The sequence below is a fragment of the Dryas octopetala genome, chromosome 2, assembly GCF_963921425.1.
Source record: "Dryas octopetala chromosome 2, drDryOcto1.1, whole genome shotgun sequence".
Taxonomy (NCBI): Eukaryota; Viridiplantae; Streptophyta; class Magnoliopsida; order Rosales; family Rosaceae; genus Dryas; species Dryas octopetala.
The window spans coordinates 25,164,260-25,176,799 of NC_141367.1; the positions used below are offsets into that span (position 1 = coordinate 25,164,260).

At 38.9% G+C, this 12,540-nt stretch overlaps 4 protein-coding genes across 5 annotated transcripts; 2 read left to right on the plus strand and 2 right to left on the minus strand.

Annotated features, from left to right (window-relative positions):
- Nucleotides 1-1,068: 1,068 nt before the first annotated feature.
- On the plus strand, nucleotides 1,069-1,971 carry CCL (CCR-like protein). The gene is made up of 3 exons (XM_086230598.1): nucleotides 1,069-1,358; nucleotides 1,442-1,603; nucleotides 1,744-1,971. The coding sequence occupies exons 1-3, from the start codon at nucleotides 1,153-1,155 to the stop codon at nucleotides 1,817-1,819; spliced, it is 444 nt and encodes a 147-aa protein (XP_086086724.1). The 5' UTR covers nucleotides 1,069-1,152; the 3' UTR covers nucleotides 1,820-1,971.
- A 135-nt stretch (nucleotides 1,972-2,106) lies between these two features.
- On the minus strand, nucleotides 2,107-4,256 carry LOC147294631 (tRNA dimethylallyltransferase). 2 transcript variants are annotated; one of them, XM_086230596.1, is made up of 8 exons: nucleotides 4,009-4,256; nucleotides 3,446-3,657; nucleotides 3,238-3,367; nucleotides 3,103-3,146; nucleotides 2,895-3,005; nucleotides 2,702-2,794; nucleotides 2,499-2,605; nucleotides 2,107-2,394 (listed from the first exon to the last, which is right to left on the minus strand). In XM_086230596.1, the coding sequence occupies exons 2-8, from the start codon at nucleotides 3,541-3,543 to the stop codon at nucleotides 2,234-2,236; spliced, it is 744 nt and encodes a 247-aa protein (XP_086086722.1). In that variant the 5' UTR covers nucleotides 3,544-3,657; nucleotides 4,009-4,256; the 3' UTR covers nucleotides 2,107-2,233. The 2 variants fall into 2 exon arrangements, with proteins under 2 accessions (XP_086086722.1, XP_086086723.1); XM_086230597.1 differs by lacking the exon at nucleotides 4,009-4,256 and having other exon boundaries at nucleotides 3,446-3,667.
- A 771-nt stretch (nucleotides 4,257-5,027) lies between these two features.
- On the minus strand, nucleotides 5,028-9,182 carry LOC147294632 (aspartokinase 1, chloroplastic-like). The gene is made up of 13 exons (XM_086230595.1): nucleotides 8,664-9,182; nucleotides 8,486-8,568; nucleotides 8,371-8,411; nucleotides 8,101-8,255; nucleotides 7,782-7,931; nucleotides 7,580-7,675; nucleotides 7,236-7,352; nucleotides 6,617-6,736; nucleotides 6,434-6,526; nucleotides 6,221-6,337; nucleotides 5,537-5,653; nucleotides 5,357-5,419; nucleotides 5,028-5,277 (listed from the first exon to the last, which is right to left on the minus strand). The coding sequence occupies exons 1-13, from the start codon at nucleotides 9,063-9,065 to the stop codon at nucleotides 5,125-5,127; spliced, it is 1,707 nt and encodes a 568-aa protein (XP_086086721.1). The 5' UTR covers nucleotides 9,066-9,182; the 3' UTR covers nucleotides 5,028-5,124.
- A 184-nt stretch (nucleotides 9,183-9,366) lies between these two features.
- On the plus strand, nucleotides 9,367-12,174 carry RARE1 (Pentatricopeptide repeat (PPR) superfamily protein). The gene has a single exon (XM_086230469.1). The coding sequence runs from the start codon at nucleotides 9,478-9,480 to the stop codon at nucleotides 11,767-11,769; it is 2,292 nt and encodes a 763-aa protein (XP_086086595.1). The 5' UTR covers nucleotides 9,367-9,477; the 3' UTR covers nucleotides 11,770-12,174.
- Nucleotides 12,175-12,540: the final 366 nt, after the last annotated feature.

A 12,540-nucleotide genomic window follows, 5' to 3' on the forward strand; every position in this document is an offset into this window, starting at 1 on the left:
CATCCAACAAACTGAACAAGCAGCATACAGATGAAACAAAATTTAGTTCATAAAGGATCCAATAGCAAAATGATTATCACAGTTATTTGACCCTGCTTATGAGTTATGGCATTGATAATTAAGTTTCAAGTGTCTGTCTACTTTCTTGCTGTGTGATCCCCATGATTCTATTCTGGTTTCTGGAAGAAGTAAAAGCTAGTAATTATGTAGTTTGTCTTGCCTAAAGTGTGTGACAAAATGTATCCACATGCGATGTACATGCATAGGAAGCAGGAAAAGACTGGAAAAAGCATGTGGTGGGGGTAATGACTAATGAGAAACCTTGGCAGCTCATGCATCTGGGGCCAAAATTAGCATGCTTGGCTTGAAAAAAAGAGGGTTAAAAAGCAATGACGGATCCATAAAAAAAGAATCAGTTAACCACCCCTTCCAGCTGCGAATGTCATAATGCCATGTGTTGGTGGTGTGAGTGTGACTGGTGTCCCGGGCCTCGTATCAATCTTGATGGACCTTACCAATCTCATCATCTACACATCTTAGAATGAAAGTATTAAACTAACTCTAGTAGTTAAAGAACAAAATTAAACATTTTTATTTAGGAAAATGAACAATTTAGTCTCAACCTAGTTTTAGTCGTTTGAGTGTTCTAGGTCTTTATACTATTAATTTTCCTTTCTTTATAGTTAAATTATGTTCACAATAAAGGACATTAAAAAATTTGTCAAAAAAGGGGAAATTGGGAAAATGTCCTCTTTTTGATAAAAAAAAAAAAAAAAGACAAATGTCAGATGAGGTGTGCTGAAGATGTTAAGTCAGGGGCATCTAATTGAAAATAATATCTTACTACATTGACTTGATTGGAAGAATTTTCGTCTTAACTAATTAATGGATTTTTTTTCACGGGAATATCTTATAATTATATGCTAGGAATCCATCCAAAAAAACAAATAGGAGTTGCCGCGTTGGCTTCAGTTCACCGCCAGATTCTTAGTCTAGCAGAAGATTAACATCTTATCCTGTCTCAAAAAATCTTGGCACCTTATCCATCCAAGTCATTGTGTGAAGCTCATATATATACTGCCACTGTGAACTTGGAACCCAGACCCTCTTGATCCCTCCAAAAACCAACTTCTCGGAATACAAGCCATCAAAATGCAGGCCACTCTACATCTCGCACAACCATCAGCCCTTGCTCTTGTAACACCCACCACCACCACCACCACCACCACCACCACCAAGTCCCTGGCTTTGCCATGCAGGTCCATTCCAAGGCTACAATCATCCAGGTGTCCCCCAATCAGGGCCACCAGTACCTCATCATCCGACCCTTCAACAGTTGATTACACCTCCATGACTTCGTAAGTAGTCAATTCAGCAATATATCTTCTTTTTGGTCTTTTCTGAAGCATGTATTGAGTGGCTAATTGTGAAAATTTTACAGTGTTTTTCCAGCAGAGGCTTGTGACACAATCGGAGGAGAGGCTTGTGATGCTGAAATGTATCCTGAAGTGAAGCTGAAACCTGAAAGCAGGAACAGCAGCACAGCCAGGACTGGTTCAGAGCAGCTGGATAGAGATTATTTAGAGTATGACAATCCCAAAACGTAAGATCACAGTAACAGTGTTAAAGTGACATCTTTGATTAGTTTGAGATCTAATTCTTGAGCAGAATAAAAGGAAATATGGGGGTATTCTGTGTTTTCTTTCATGGTAGATGAATATGTTTTATTGATTATTGATGCAGGGTCTTTCCTGGAGAGGCTTGTGATGATCTTGGAGGAGAATTTTGCGAGCCTGAGTATCAGACAGGGGTATACTAGACCATCCCAGAGCCTCTGTTGACTTTAATTATCTTGTGAATAATTACTACTTGGAAGTGTACTTGACTACGTTCTTGAATAATTATGCACTTGAGCTTGTAATACTAATAGCCCACTTGGGAAATTCTAGTTTCATACTTTCATTATCTGAATTTAAGTTGCTAGTATTCAATATTGAAATACTAAAGAATCAGGGATACCACCTACGACCCTAGAACCGGATAATTTATGAATCAGAATGTGCTCCAATGATTGGAACTAAGAAAAGATGAAACTGAATTTGCAAGACAAAATACTGATTAGATCATGTTTAAGAGAATGCACATCACAGCGTTTTAAGGATTTCTACAGAACTCATAATGAGAAAGGACAATGAAACAGAATATTACACTGACATTGTGTAGGCATCAAATGTCATGGAGCTTCGAGTAATTTTGGTTCACTAGCTTCAGTGATCTCCTCCAAAAACAGATATTGGAGAGCTATGGAGTACTTAGCAGTCTTTGTTCTCCCTGAGCTGCCACTCCCTGAATAGCTGCTATAGTTTTTTAGAACAAACGATCCAGAGCCATCGCCTTCAACACACATACACACCGAATTATAATATGTTGCAAGGATCAAAGGCAAGAGAGTTAGAGACCATCTTTATAATGTATAACCATCCCATTGCTAAACTAACCTTTAATTGTAAAAAAGGTTGTAACCCATCTTTTGTAGATGAAGAGCAATCGTGGGGAGTCTCCATGGTGTGTATCCGATAACAGAAGCTTGCAAGGCCTTGTTTCACTACCATTGAAATTAAAGCATGTAATACTACTTTGCTTACTTAGTAACGGAGCAAATTAATTCGCTAATTACAAGCAATAAACTCGGGTTACTCACTTTGCATGAATCATGGCATTGTAACATAAAGCTAGTGTCCGAACCATTGCCAAGTCTCTTCCACGTGGGTTACCGTATCTTTCTTGGCAGCTCCTTCAATGGAAATTGAGTGTGAATTAAAATAAAGACAAAAAGAAAATCAGATTATGTCCATGAGATGTGGCACAATACAAGAAATGAAAAAAGGAAATACCTTTCGTCAAAGAAATCTCCAAAATCATCAATAACAACTGCCACAGGAAATGTGTCGTGCAGGTGATATGCAGCAAAGTACTTTTTAATCCCTTCATCATCATCCACATACCTATACATAATAGTACTTGTCAAAAACTCCATGCATGCATCACCATTGTTCATTGTTGAAGTGTTATCAAGAAAGTTTCAAAGGGTCACTCACTTACTTCATTTGTATGCGCTGAAAGGTCTCAGAGGATGAATCAACGCCCTGAAAAATTTGAACACACAACAACTTGGTATCAATATTATGCATTTCAAAAATTAATAAAAGGAAAATGAAAAAGAGAAGAGGTCCGTACCAGGGAAAGATAAGGGGGTTTGGCCTCTAACCTTCGGCGGTTGCAAATGAACATCACATGACCATGGCCATGGTGGGTTTCCTCCATGGCGGAGTTGAATGCGAATTGGAACAGTAAGGAGGTTTTTCCGCTGGCAAAAAGATATATAGACAAAAGCAATTAGAGAAGAGAGAGAAAAGAGAGAGAATGAGAGTTGAATAATGAATACCAGGAAGAAGGGCCAGAGAGAAGCATGATGTGGTGGGATTGGGATTGGTTGCTTTGTTGGAGGTCCATTTGCCTCACTGAGAAGAACCTCTGCACCATGGTTAAGCACTTGAGCTCAAGGCTGAAGCTACAATTTTCTCAACCAACAGATGGGGAATTTATAGTCGGTCCAGAACTCGGGCCCTACAGAAGCCCATATTTGTTTTCCTGGGCCTGGAAAATATTGAGCCCAAATAAGTGGGAATGGGCAATAGACAAATAAACAAAATTCAAAGCAAAACCACATGTAAGTGATCAAATGTTCAAAACTAGCAAAGAACAACAGGCAACATACATAATAGGGAAAGAGAAATTAATGGCGGTTGATGCTATATATTGGGCTTGAGATCCAGTTTGGCTATGCCTGCTATCAATGGCAAATTTGGCTTACAACAACATGAAGATATGAACTGTACCAACTTTCATTTTTCTGACCAGCTAATTCATCTAAAATAATGCAAGGAGCAAATTACAGTGTCAATCAAACAGCCACAACTTATATTTTTGGTTTTGTCCAATCCTTACCCACCCTCCAAACGAGGCCTTGTTGATAGACCGATAGCCAGGACATTGTTAATATTGCCTGCTTTTGTTGCCACTGTCATGTACACCGACATTGAATCCGAATCTCAATTGAAAACCACCAAAATTTCGGTTCAGAAGAAGATCAAAAACTTGAATCACACTTCACCTGCAAGGCCATAGGAGAGCCCTTTATTTTGTGCTATATAAATGGATGTGGATAAGGTTAGAGGTTCACCTTACTCTATTAGGAGGCGCTATAGTTCGCAAAAATTTCAGAAAGGGATTAATACCATTTTGCTCCCCCGACTATTACACTTGTATCAGTTTGCTTTCTAGACTTCTAATTTGGAAAATTAAGGACTCTGACTTTTTCAATTTTGCCCATTGAGGTTCTTTTGTCAATTTACACATTTTTTATCCAAATCTTTGAGGGCAAAATGGTCCCTTCCAATTAGATCTTATCATTTTTTTCTCATGCATCATTTTTCCTCTTTTATTTCTTGCTAAATTTTGCTTGATCATCTCGACATTTTAGATGAAAAATGTATAAATTGACGGAATAACCTTAATTGGCAAAATTGAAAAAGTCAGGGTCCTTAATTTTCCAAATTAGAAGTCTGGGGAGCAAACTGATACATGTGTAATAGTCTGGGGAGCAAAATGACATTAATCCCTTTCAGAAATTGTCACACTCATCTACACTACTGTTTGCTGCCAAATTGGCAATATAGCTGGTCCAGTATACAATTTAGGCTGTACAGTCTTTAGGTTTGTAAATCTCAAGGAGGGGTGTGAATGGGATGCAGACTTTTACTTTTAAAATCATAATTTCAAACCTATCTTTCACAGTAAAGGCCGTCTCCTCATGTTCTCACTTCGCTACTTGATCAAAACAAGAATACAGATTATTTTGCATAAAGTATATATATTCTACATAGCTTAGAACCTTCAGTTTTCGATTCATTTAAGCAAATAGGACAAGGAAAACGAACCACAAGTTTTCAAGGAATTCAAATGGAGATCACTCATAAGTTGGAAACTGCTGTTATTAAGAATAAGGACCTAAATCAGCCAACAAGAAAATTATGTTCATAAGATTACACTGGATCATAATCATCAAATTTCTACTGGCAATAGCGAAGCTGACCCATTCTCAAATCCACATTCCAGTACTAGCTTAGACAGGTCACCGCTCTCAAAAAAGGCATGGTGAAGGGCCTTGACGCATTTTTCAGCCTCACTATCATTTACTATCAATGAGATATTTACCTGGTTTATAACAAATCAATTATTAGACAGCAAGAAAAAGAATGAATGAGTGCAATAGTATGAGTTATGACAAAGAGACCTTAGATGCCCCTTGTGAGATCATTTGGACATTGACTTGATTGGTTCGAAGAACATGAAATGCCTGTGAGAAAGGAAGCCAACTATATGAGATAAGAAAGAAGAAGAAATGAATACGACAATGAAAGAAAACATCTCTTCAGGATAGATTCTAGAAACATTGTAGAGGGTAATACTACACCTTCTCTAGTATCAATGAAGAATACTGAACATTCCCTATCAGTGAGATGATTGATCTATGTTGCAGAAGATTGACAAATGCAATTTTTTCAAGTTCTTCCTCCATGTTGTCAAGTTCCTGTTACATATGGCACCAATTCATATGCATTTACAAAGAGCACCTATGGCTATTTTCCTTCTCTCTCTTTTTTTTCTTTCCATTTTTCAGGGAAGGGGGGGAGTGAGGGTGGGGTTACAAGCCGAACACAAAAACTGCTATTCTTCCACATTCAAAACACAATCATTGTAGTTCATCCAAGAACACCCAAGCAAGTGAGAAAGGAAAAGAAGAGGAAGAAGTAAGAGAAAGGGAAAGAAAGAGGGGCTGAGGAATTGAAAAAGAGTGTATTTCTTTATTGAAAAAACATACAAGATTACTTGCATAATATGCAAATGGGGCAGGGCACAGGTTCGGGGATTCGTTTTTAATCCCTGTCCCCATTTTTTGTGAGGAATCCCCCTCCGGGGCAGGCCAGATCCCCATCAATCAGGGACTCAGGTCTAAATTCTCATCCCCTACCTAGAAATTGTGGTCCAGACAACTCTTTCAACTAGAGATGGATCAGAGTTCGCTCATAACAAACATGAACTACAAGTAAGCACAATGAGTAAAACATAAACAAGGAACATAAGATCGTATGCTTGCCTGCTGAATTAATTCTCTACTCCAAAATTTTGATGGATCCAAGGTCAAAGATAAACTAACTTCACTTGTCGCAACAACATCCACAGATATGCCCAAATCTTCAAAGGTTGAGAACACCTAATCGATGATCCCACCAAAGGGGTTACAAAGGCAGAAAAAGCAGTATAGGCAGCAAGTGGAAAAGCAAAACCACGACAACAAAGAGTCTCTCACCTTTGCAAGGAAACCAACTTGACCAAGCATGCGTGTACTCACAATATCCAACAAGGTGATGTTTTGCTTCAGAACTATGCTGGTTAGAACAGCCTAAAATTGATATTGAAAGGATAGGTTGGGACTGGTCAAATTCTTACACACACTTCAATTCTCAAGAAAAAAGATTAAGCTGCTACAGACCTTGCTCATATCTCTTGTTTTAGTGATGAGGGTACCAGGAGCTTTAGGGTTATAAGAGTTCTTGACTCGAACAGGAATTTCGCCATCTCTAGCTGGTCTCATGGATTGTGGATGTAAAACCTGCCCAGTTGTCAGTTTAATTATATTTCACTTTCTATACACGAGCTCTGTTTTCACTACCAATGCTAAATGTCTAGTTCTCATCAAAACTCCATCTATATTTGATCAAACAAATTACTAGATGGATGCTTTGTCTCCAATAAAAAAAAAGCATAGAAAAAATGAATTGGTCCTGACTGATGCAATGTTCATCATCCGAATGAAAATAAGCTTTTGTAGCAGTCTTAGTGAACAAACTTAGTCCACAGCACTTCATGGATGGGAGTCCAAAGCCTAGTCAAAATGTGGTCTAGTTTATATCCATCTTTAAATATTTAAAGAAAAAAAAAAAACTCTGCAGTATTTTACCCTTCATTAGGTTTCCTCTCTGTCTAGCCATAGTTTCTCTCATGAACACATACTGCAGATAATATGTTAAGACTGCAATATATCAACCAACTGATTGAGTCCTTCAAATATAATGTAATATCTAAACTGCAAGAAGAAACAGAAATCTAACCTGAGCACCAAAATATGCAAGCTCAGCTGCCTCATCGAAAGTCAAATATGGAACAGGTTCTGCACCAGGACATATGCTAGGATCACAGGTCAAAACACCATCAACATCCTTCCACACCTGCTAAAACTTTCAAATTAGCTTCTATAATGTTTGTCCAATAAATTCACAAAGAAGATTAGCATACAGTTCCTACTAATAAGAAAAAGACATGCACGAATCTCCAAAAATTGCTCGTCAGGTTAGCTACATCCATAAAATAACAGACAACAATTCAGCATAAACATGAGTGGTGAATGCATGCACATAAGTCCCTAGTGGTACATGCATCCAGGGTGCAATCTCACCTGAACTTCTCGCAAGCCTAGGGCTTTACCAATGGTTGTGGCTGTCAAATCACTACCCCCCCTACCCAGGGTAGTAATTGCACAAGATTTCCAGCCCTACAATCAATAAAACACATGTAATACTTGAAAGCCCGGCTAATAAATGATAAATCAGTAGAACAACTGGAATTGCAGGTAGCCAACAGCTAGCAACGAGAAAGACCTTTCCAAGAAAGCCAGTAGCAACAGGAATTGCAGGATCACTAATCCAGTCATCATTCAGTCTCTTAGCAATAGCTGGGTAAGTTGCTTCCAAGATGTCAGCATTGGTGAAGTCATCTGTCGTTATGAAACCAATGTCAAATGCATCATACTGCAATACATTATACAGCAGCCATCATCAACAAAGATCTTAAGCGGCTACTAACAGCGAGAGTAGAGAGTTATACTGGATATCTACCAAAAGAACATGAAACATAATAAAAATGCAATTGAGGGAAAAAAATGTCAAAAACATATTTGCTTAACATGGGTATACATACTTGGTGCGACTTAACACCCATTTTATTCAGATAAGCTGCAAAGATTCTAGTGGACATGCACTCTCCAAATGAAACTAGATAGTCTCTTGTGCGGAGAGTTAACTCTTTCATCATAGCTATTCCCTTCAGCAGCTGCTCAAGTTCTTCCAAGTGTGCTGCAAAATGTATCAGAAAAAAGCAAGCGCCCAAAATTTCTAATTAACAACTGATCCTTCACCTAATTATTAAGAAAAAATATATATATTCCATCCCTTCTTAAAAACTGCTTACCCGAAACAACAGAGACATCAACTCCAAGTTCAGAAACAGTCCTGGTAAAATGTAATCACGCAGCTTCTTTAGCACAGCTCTAAGACACAATTGAAAAGGAAAAACATGAGCTAACCTGAGATGTAGTTGCTTTATAAAGCTCAATTCTTCGATTTCTGACGCATTCGAAACCCCGCAACTGACAGCCTTCTCGCCAGCCTATGTATGCATAAATCACAGCCATCCAATGTCATTATAATTAGATAATTAAATTTATTGATTAATTAAGATAATAATAATAAGAAGTGTATTACAAGTAAGAGGTTGCTAGTGGTCTTCCCCATGGCGGAGAGCACAATTACAGGCATCTCTTCAGGAAAACTGACAATAAGCTGACCAATCTCTCTTATCCTCTCCGCCGACGCCAACGATGATCCTCCGAACTTCATCACGCACGTGAATGGTGATGATGCATCAGAGCCATGGCTCTCTGTTGCTTTCTCTTCCTCTTCCTCTCCAAGCACAGCTTCAATTCTTTTCTTCTCGCTCTTAGCTCTCAAGCTACTGCATTTACATGCATTTTCGATTGCCACGTAGAATGATCGCGAAGGTGAAACCACGGAGGAGAGCCCTGGCATTCGCGACAAGTGTGAGAGTCTCGGAGTTCCGCCATAGCAGGGAATTCTAACCACGCGGCAATGCGATGAAGCCTCCATTTGCTTATCTGAGTCTACACCAAAGTTGCTTTGGCGTATTATCAAATTTAGGGTTTTGTATTTTATTGGATTTTCATTTCTCTTCCACGGGTTTTCTCGGTAACCAAACGCGTGAGTAGAGGAGAAAAAATAACTGCTACTTTCTTTTTTAGGCATATACGGTACCGTATAATATCACCTTTCACACTTGACTTAAAAAAGTTTCAACCAAAAAAAAAAAAAAAGCAAGTCAAAAGTCAAAACCTTTCAACTGCCTTGCTTACTTACCACTATCCTTCATAGACCATTGCCATTCTGCTGGTCTGCAACGAAGTTTAAAGAAAGCTGCGAAGTCATATTTGGAGGGTTAAAGTTTAAACATTGTAATATTGTATTGTTGAGGTTCGATTTTTTGAATCGAAACTTAATTTGAATGTCTTCTTCTATCACAGTCCAATGTTCTTTGCTACCTTCATGCCTCTCATATCATCATGACAAGACTCTACCTCTAAAATCTGCAAAATTTGCTCAAATTCCTTCGTGGGTCTCTCTGAAAGCTTCTCCTCCTTCGTTGAGTACCCACCAACTAGAACCTGGTCATGTCGAAAATGTGCATTTGGTTTCTCTATCTAAACAAGGGAAATTCCAAGAAGTACGTGAATTTCTCAAACACATGAAGGAGGGAAGCGTGTACGTTAGTCCTCACTCGTATAAGTGTCTCTTTGAAAAGTGTGGATTACTGGGTTCTTTATCAGATGGAAAATTTGTACACGAATGGTTGCGAAGTACAGTGAAGGACCCACCTGATTTTCTTGAGAATCATGTTCTTCAAATGTATTGTGATTGTGGCAGTTTATCAGATGCTCATAAACTGTTCGATGAAATGCATCATAAGAATTTGATTTCTTGGGTTATAATTATATCCGCATATGCGCAAAACTGTACTTTGAACAAAGCTATTGGGCTGTTTTCGCATATGCTAGAGTCTGGGATTAGACCAAACTCATCTATTTTAACGAGCCTCTTAAGCTCCTTGACTGAGTATTCGCGTTTAGAGCTTGGAAAACAGATACATTCTTATGTGATAAGAACTGGGATGAGTACTAATGTTTCGGTTGACACAGCAGTTGCAAACATGTATGTGAAGTGTGGATGGTTTGAGGGTGGTAAGCTTGTCTTTGATAGGATGACTAACAAGAATGCTGTGGCTTGGACAGGGTTGATGGTGGGCTACACTGAAGATGAGAAACCGGAGGAGGTACTAAAATTGTTTGCTGAGATGGTTAGGAAAAGTGTAGAGGTCGATGAGTTTGTCTTTTCAATAATTCTCAAGGCATGTGCTGGTTTGGAGGACTTGAATATGGGAAGGCAAATCCATGGTTACAGCGTTAAACTTGGGTTGGATTCTGAGGTTTCTGTAGGAACTCCTCTAGTGGACTTCTATGTCAAATGTGCAAAATTTGAATCTGCTTGCCGAGCGTTTAAGAAGATACGTGAACCAAATGATGTTTCATGGAGTGTTATAATCGCTGGCTATTGCCATAACGGCAAATATGAGGAGTGTGTCAAGACTTTTCGATATTTAGTTAGTAAAGGTGTTATTTTAAATTCATTCATATACACAAGCATTTTTCAAGCATGCTCTGCAATTGCAGATATAAATTTGGGTACTCAAGTTCATGCTGGTGCAGTAAAAAGAGGACTCGTTGCATTTTTGTATGGAGCAAGTGCAATGATCACGATGTACTCAAAATGTGGCAGATTGGACTGTGCCTATCGAGCATTTGAATCTATAGATGAACCTGATACTGTGGCCTGGACTGCTATAATATGTGGTTATGCTCATGGGAATGCCTCTGAAGCTCTTAGGCTTTTCAATAGGATGCAGGACTCTGGCGTAAAGCCAAATACAGTTACATTTATAGCAGTTTTAACTGCTTGCAGCCATTCAGGTTTGGTCACAGAGGCAAAGCAGTATTTGGAATCAATGAGTTGTGAATATGATGTGGAACCAACTATTGATCATTATGATTGCTTGATTGATGTATACTCTCGTGCTGGGCTACTACAGGAGGCACTTGAATTGATAAAGAGTATGCCGTTTGAACCCGATGCAATGAGTTGGAAAAGTTTATTGGGTGGGTGTTGGATACATCGAAATCTTGAGCTCGGCAAGTTTGCAGCCGAAAACCTCCTCCAGTTGGACCCAGAGGATACTGCCAGTTACATTATCATGTTTAATTTGTATGCATCATCTGGGAAATGGGAAGAAGCTGCACACTTTAGAAGAATGATGGCTGAAAGGAACTTGCGGAAAGAAATTGGTTGCAGCTGGATTACTGTCAAGGGGGAAATGCACCGGTTTATAGTGGGTGATAAACACCATTCTCAAATAGAACAGATATACTCAAAACTGAAGGAGGTCAGCATCTCTTTCAAGGATGCTGAAGATTCCCTTCTAACTGAAGAGGATGTATTGTCTGGTTTTCCTGAAAGGAAAGAACAGCTTCTTGACCATAGCGAAAGACTTGCCATAGCATTTGGGCTCATATCCACACCAAGTAATGCCCCTATTGTGGTTTTTAAGAACATCAGGGCGTGCAAAGATTGCCATGAATTTGCAAAACATGTTTCTATGGTAACAGGGCGGGCAATTGTTGTTAGAGATTCCAGCAGATTCCATCACTTTAAGTTGGGGGAGTGTTCTTGTAGAGATTATTGGTAGCTTTTGCGATTTCAAGTCCGCTATTACATCCCATGACACTCTTTGAAATGGATGCCTGACTATTGTTGACCACTACACAGTAGGCTCTCCTGGGCTCACCATTGCCTGTTATTGCACGCGTGACATGTGTCTCTTTCTGGTTGCTGCATTATGATTTAAGAGGAAACCTGAGTCACCGGCAAGTGCATGAGGGACGAACCGTAGCGTGCCATAATGCCACAATGATATGGAGGATTGGTGCAGTCGCTATTGAAAAAAAGTAGTGATTTTCTTTCTGCCTACTACAATAATTTAGTGGAACTAAAAGTATAAAGTGCACATTTTAAAGTGCCAGTATGTGTTGACACGTGTATGTAAAGAAATGCTAATCACAACCGTGAGCCCTATAGTTACAGTTATATAGGGTAAAAGAGAGAACCTACTGGTTGTGACTTCAAATTCTTCATTGGAAGTGATGGTGTGGTTTCTACTTTGATGCTTTCTAGTGGTGTACAAAATTTAAGCTGCCATGGGATGTGTCCTAACAAGAAGAGGGGAGTTTTTTTTTTTGATAATAAAGCATATCATTGCTTTAAAACAGCTAAAAAGATAAAGAAAATACAAAAATATGAGCTCAAAAGGTTATAAGAAAACAAAAACTCACAAAAATGGAGCATAAAAGCCCACAAAAATTCCAAGATCTCATAATATCGGCATCGAACAGATACTATAGCCACCAAATGGAGCTAGAGAGGCATCGTAAGAATTAGCGAACTAGTTGCTTTAGGTTCA

What these genes read in the sequence shown, in the direction of transcription:
- CCL (XM_086230598.1), top strand. Translation starts at nt 1,153, where the DNA reads ATGCAGGCCACTCTACATCTCGCACAACCATCAGCCCTTGCTCTTGTA. An exon ending in GATTACACCTCCATGACTTC is followed by an intron (nt 1,359 to 1,441) that starts GTAAGTAGTCAA and finishes AAAATTTTACAG; the next exon opens with TGTTTTTCCAGCAGAGGCTT. An exon ending in GAGTATGACAATCCCAAAAC is followed by an intron (nt 1,604 to 1,743) that starts GTAAGATCACAG and finishes TTATTGATGCAG; the next exon opens with GGTCTTTCCTGGAGAGGCTT.
- RARE1 (XM_086230469.1), top strand. Translation starts at nt 9,478, where the DNA reads ATGTCTTCTTCTATCACAGTCCAATGTTCTTTGCTACCTTCATGCCTC.
- LOC147294631 (XM_086230596.1), bottom strand. Translation starts at nt 3,543, where the DNA reads ATGGTGCAGAGGTTCTTCTCAGTGAGGCAAATGGACCTCCAACAAAGC. An exon ending in CTCTCTGGCCCTTCTTCCTG is followed by an intron (nt 3,368 to 3,445) that starts GTATTCATTATT and finishes TCTTTTTGCCAG; the next exon opens with CGGAAAAACCTCCTTACTGT. An exon ending in GGAGATTTCTTTGACGAAAG is followed by an intron (nt 2,795 to 2,894) that starts GTATTTCCTTTT and finishes TTTCCATTGAAG; the next exon opens with GAGCTGCCAAGAAAGATACG.
- LOC147294632 (XM_086230595.1), bottom strand. Translation starts at nt 9,065, where the DNA reads ATGGAGGCTTCATCGCATTGCCGCGTGGTTAGAATTCCCTGCTATGGC. An exon ending in TGGGTGTTAAGTCGCACCAA is followed by an intron (nt 7,932 to 8,100) that starts GTATGTATACCC and finishes AATGTATTGCAG; the next exon opens with TATGATGCATTTGACATTGG. An exon ending in CTACTGGCTTTCTTGGAAAG is followed by an intron (nt 7,676 to 7,781) that starts GTCTTTCTCGTT and finishes TATTGATTGTAG; the next exon opens with GGCTGGAAATCTTGTGCAAT.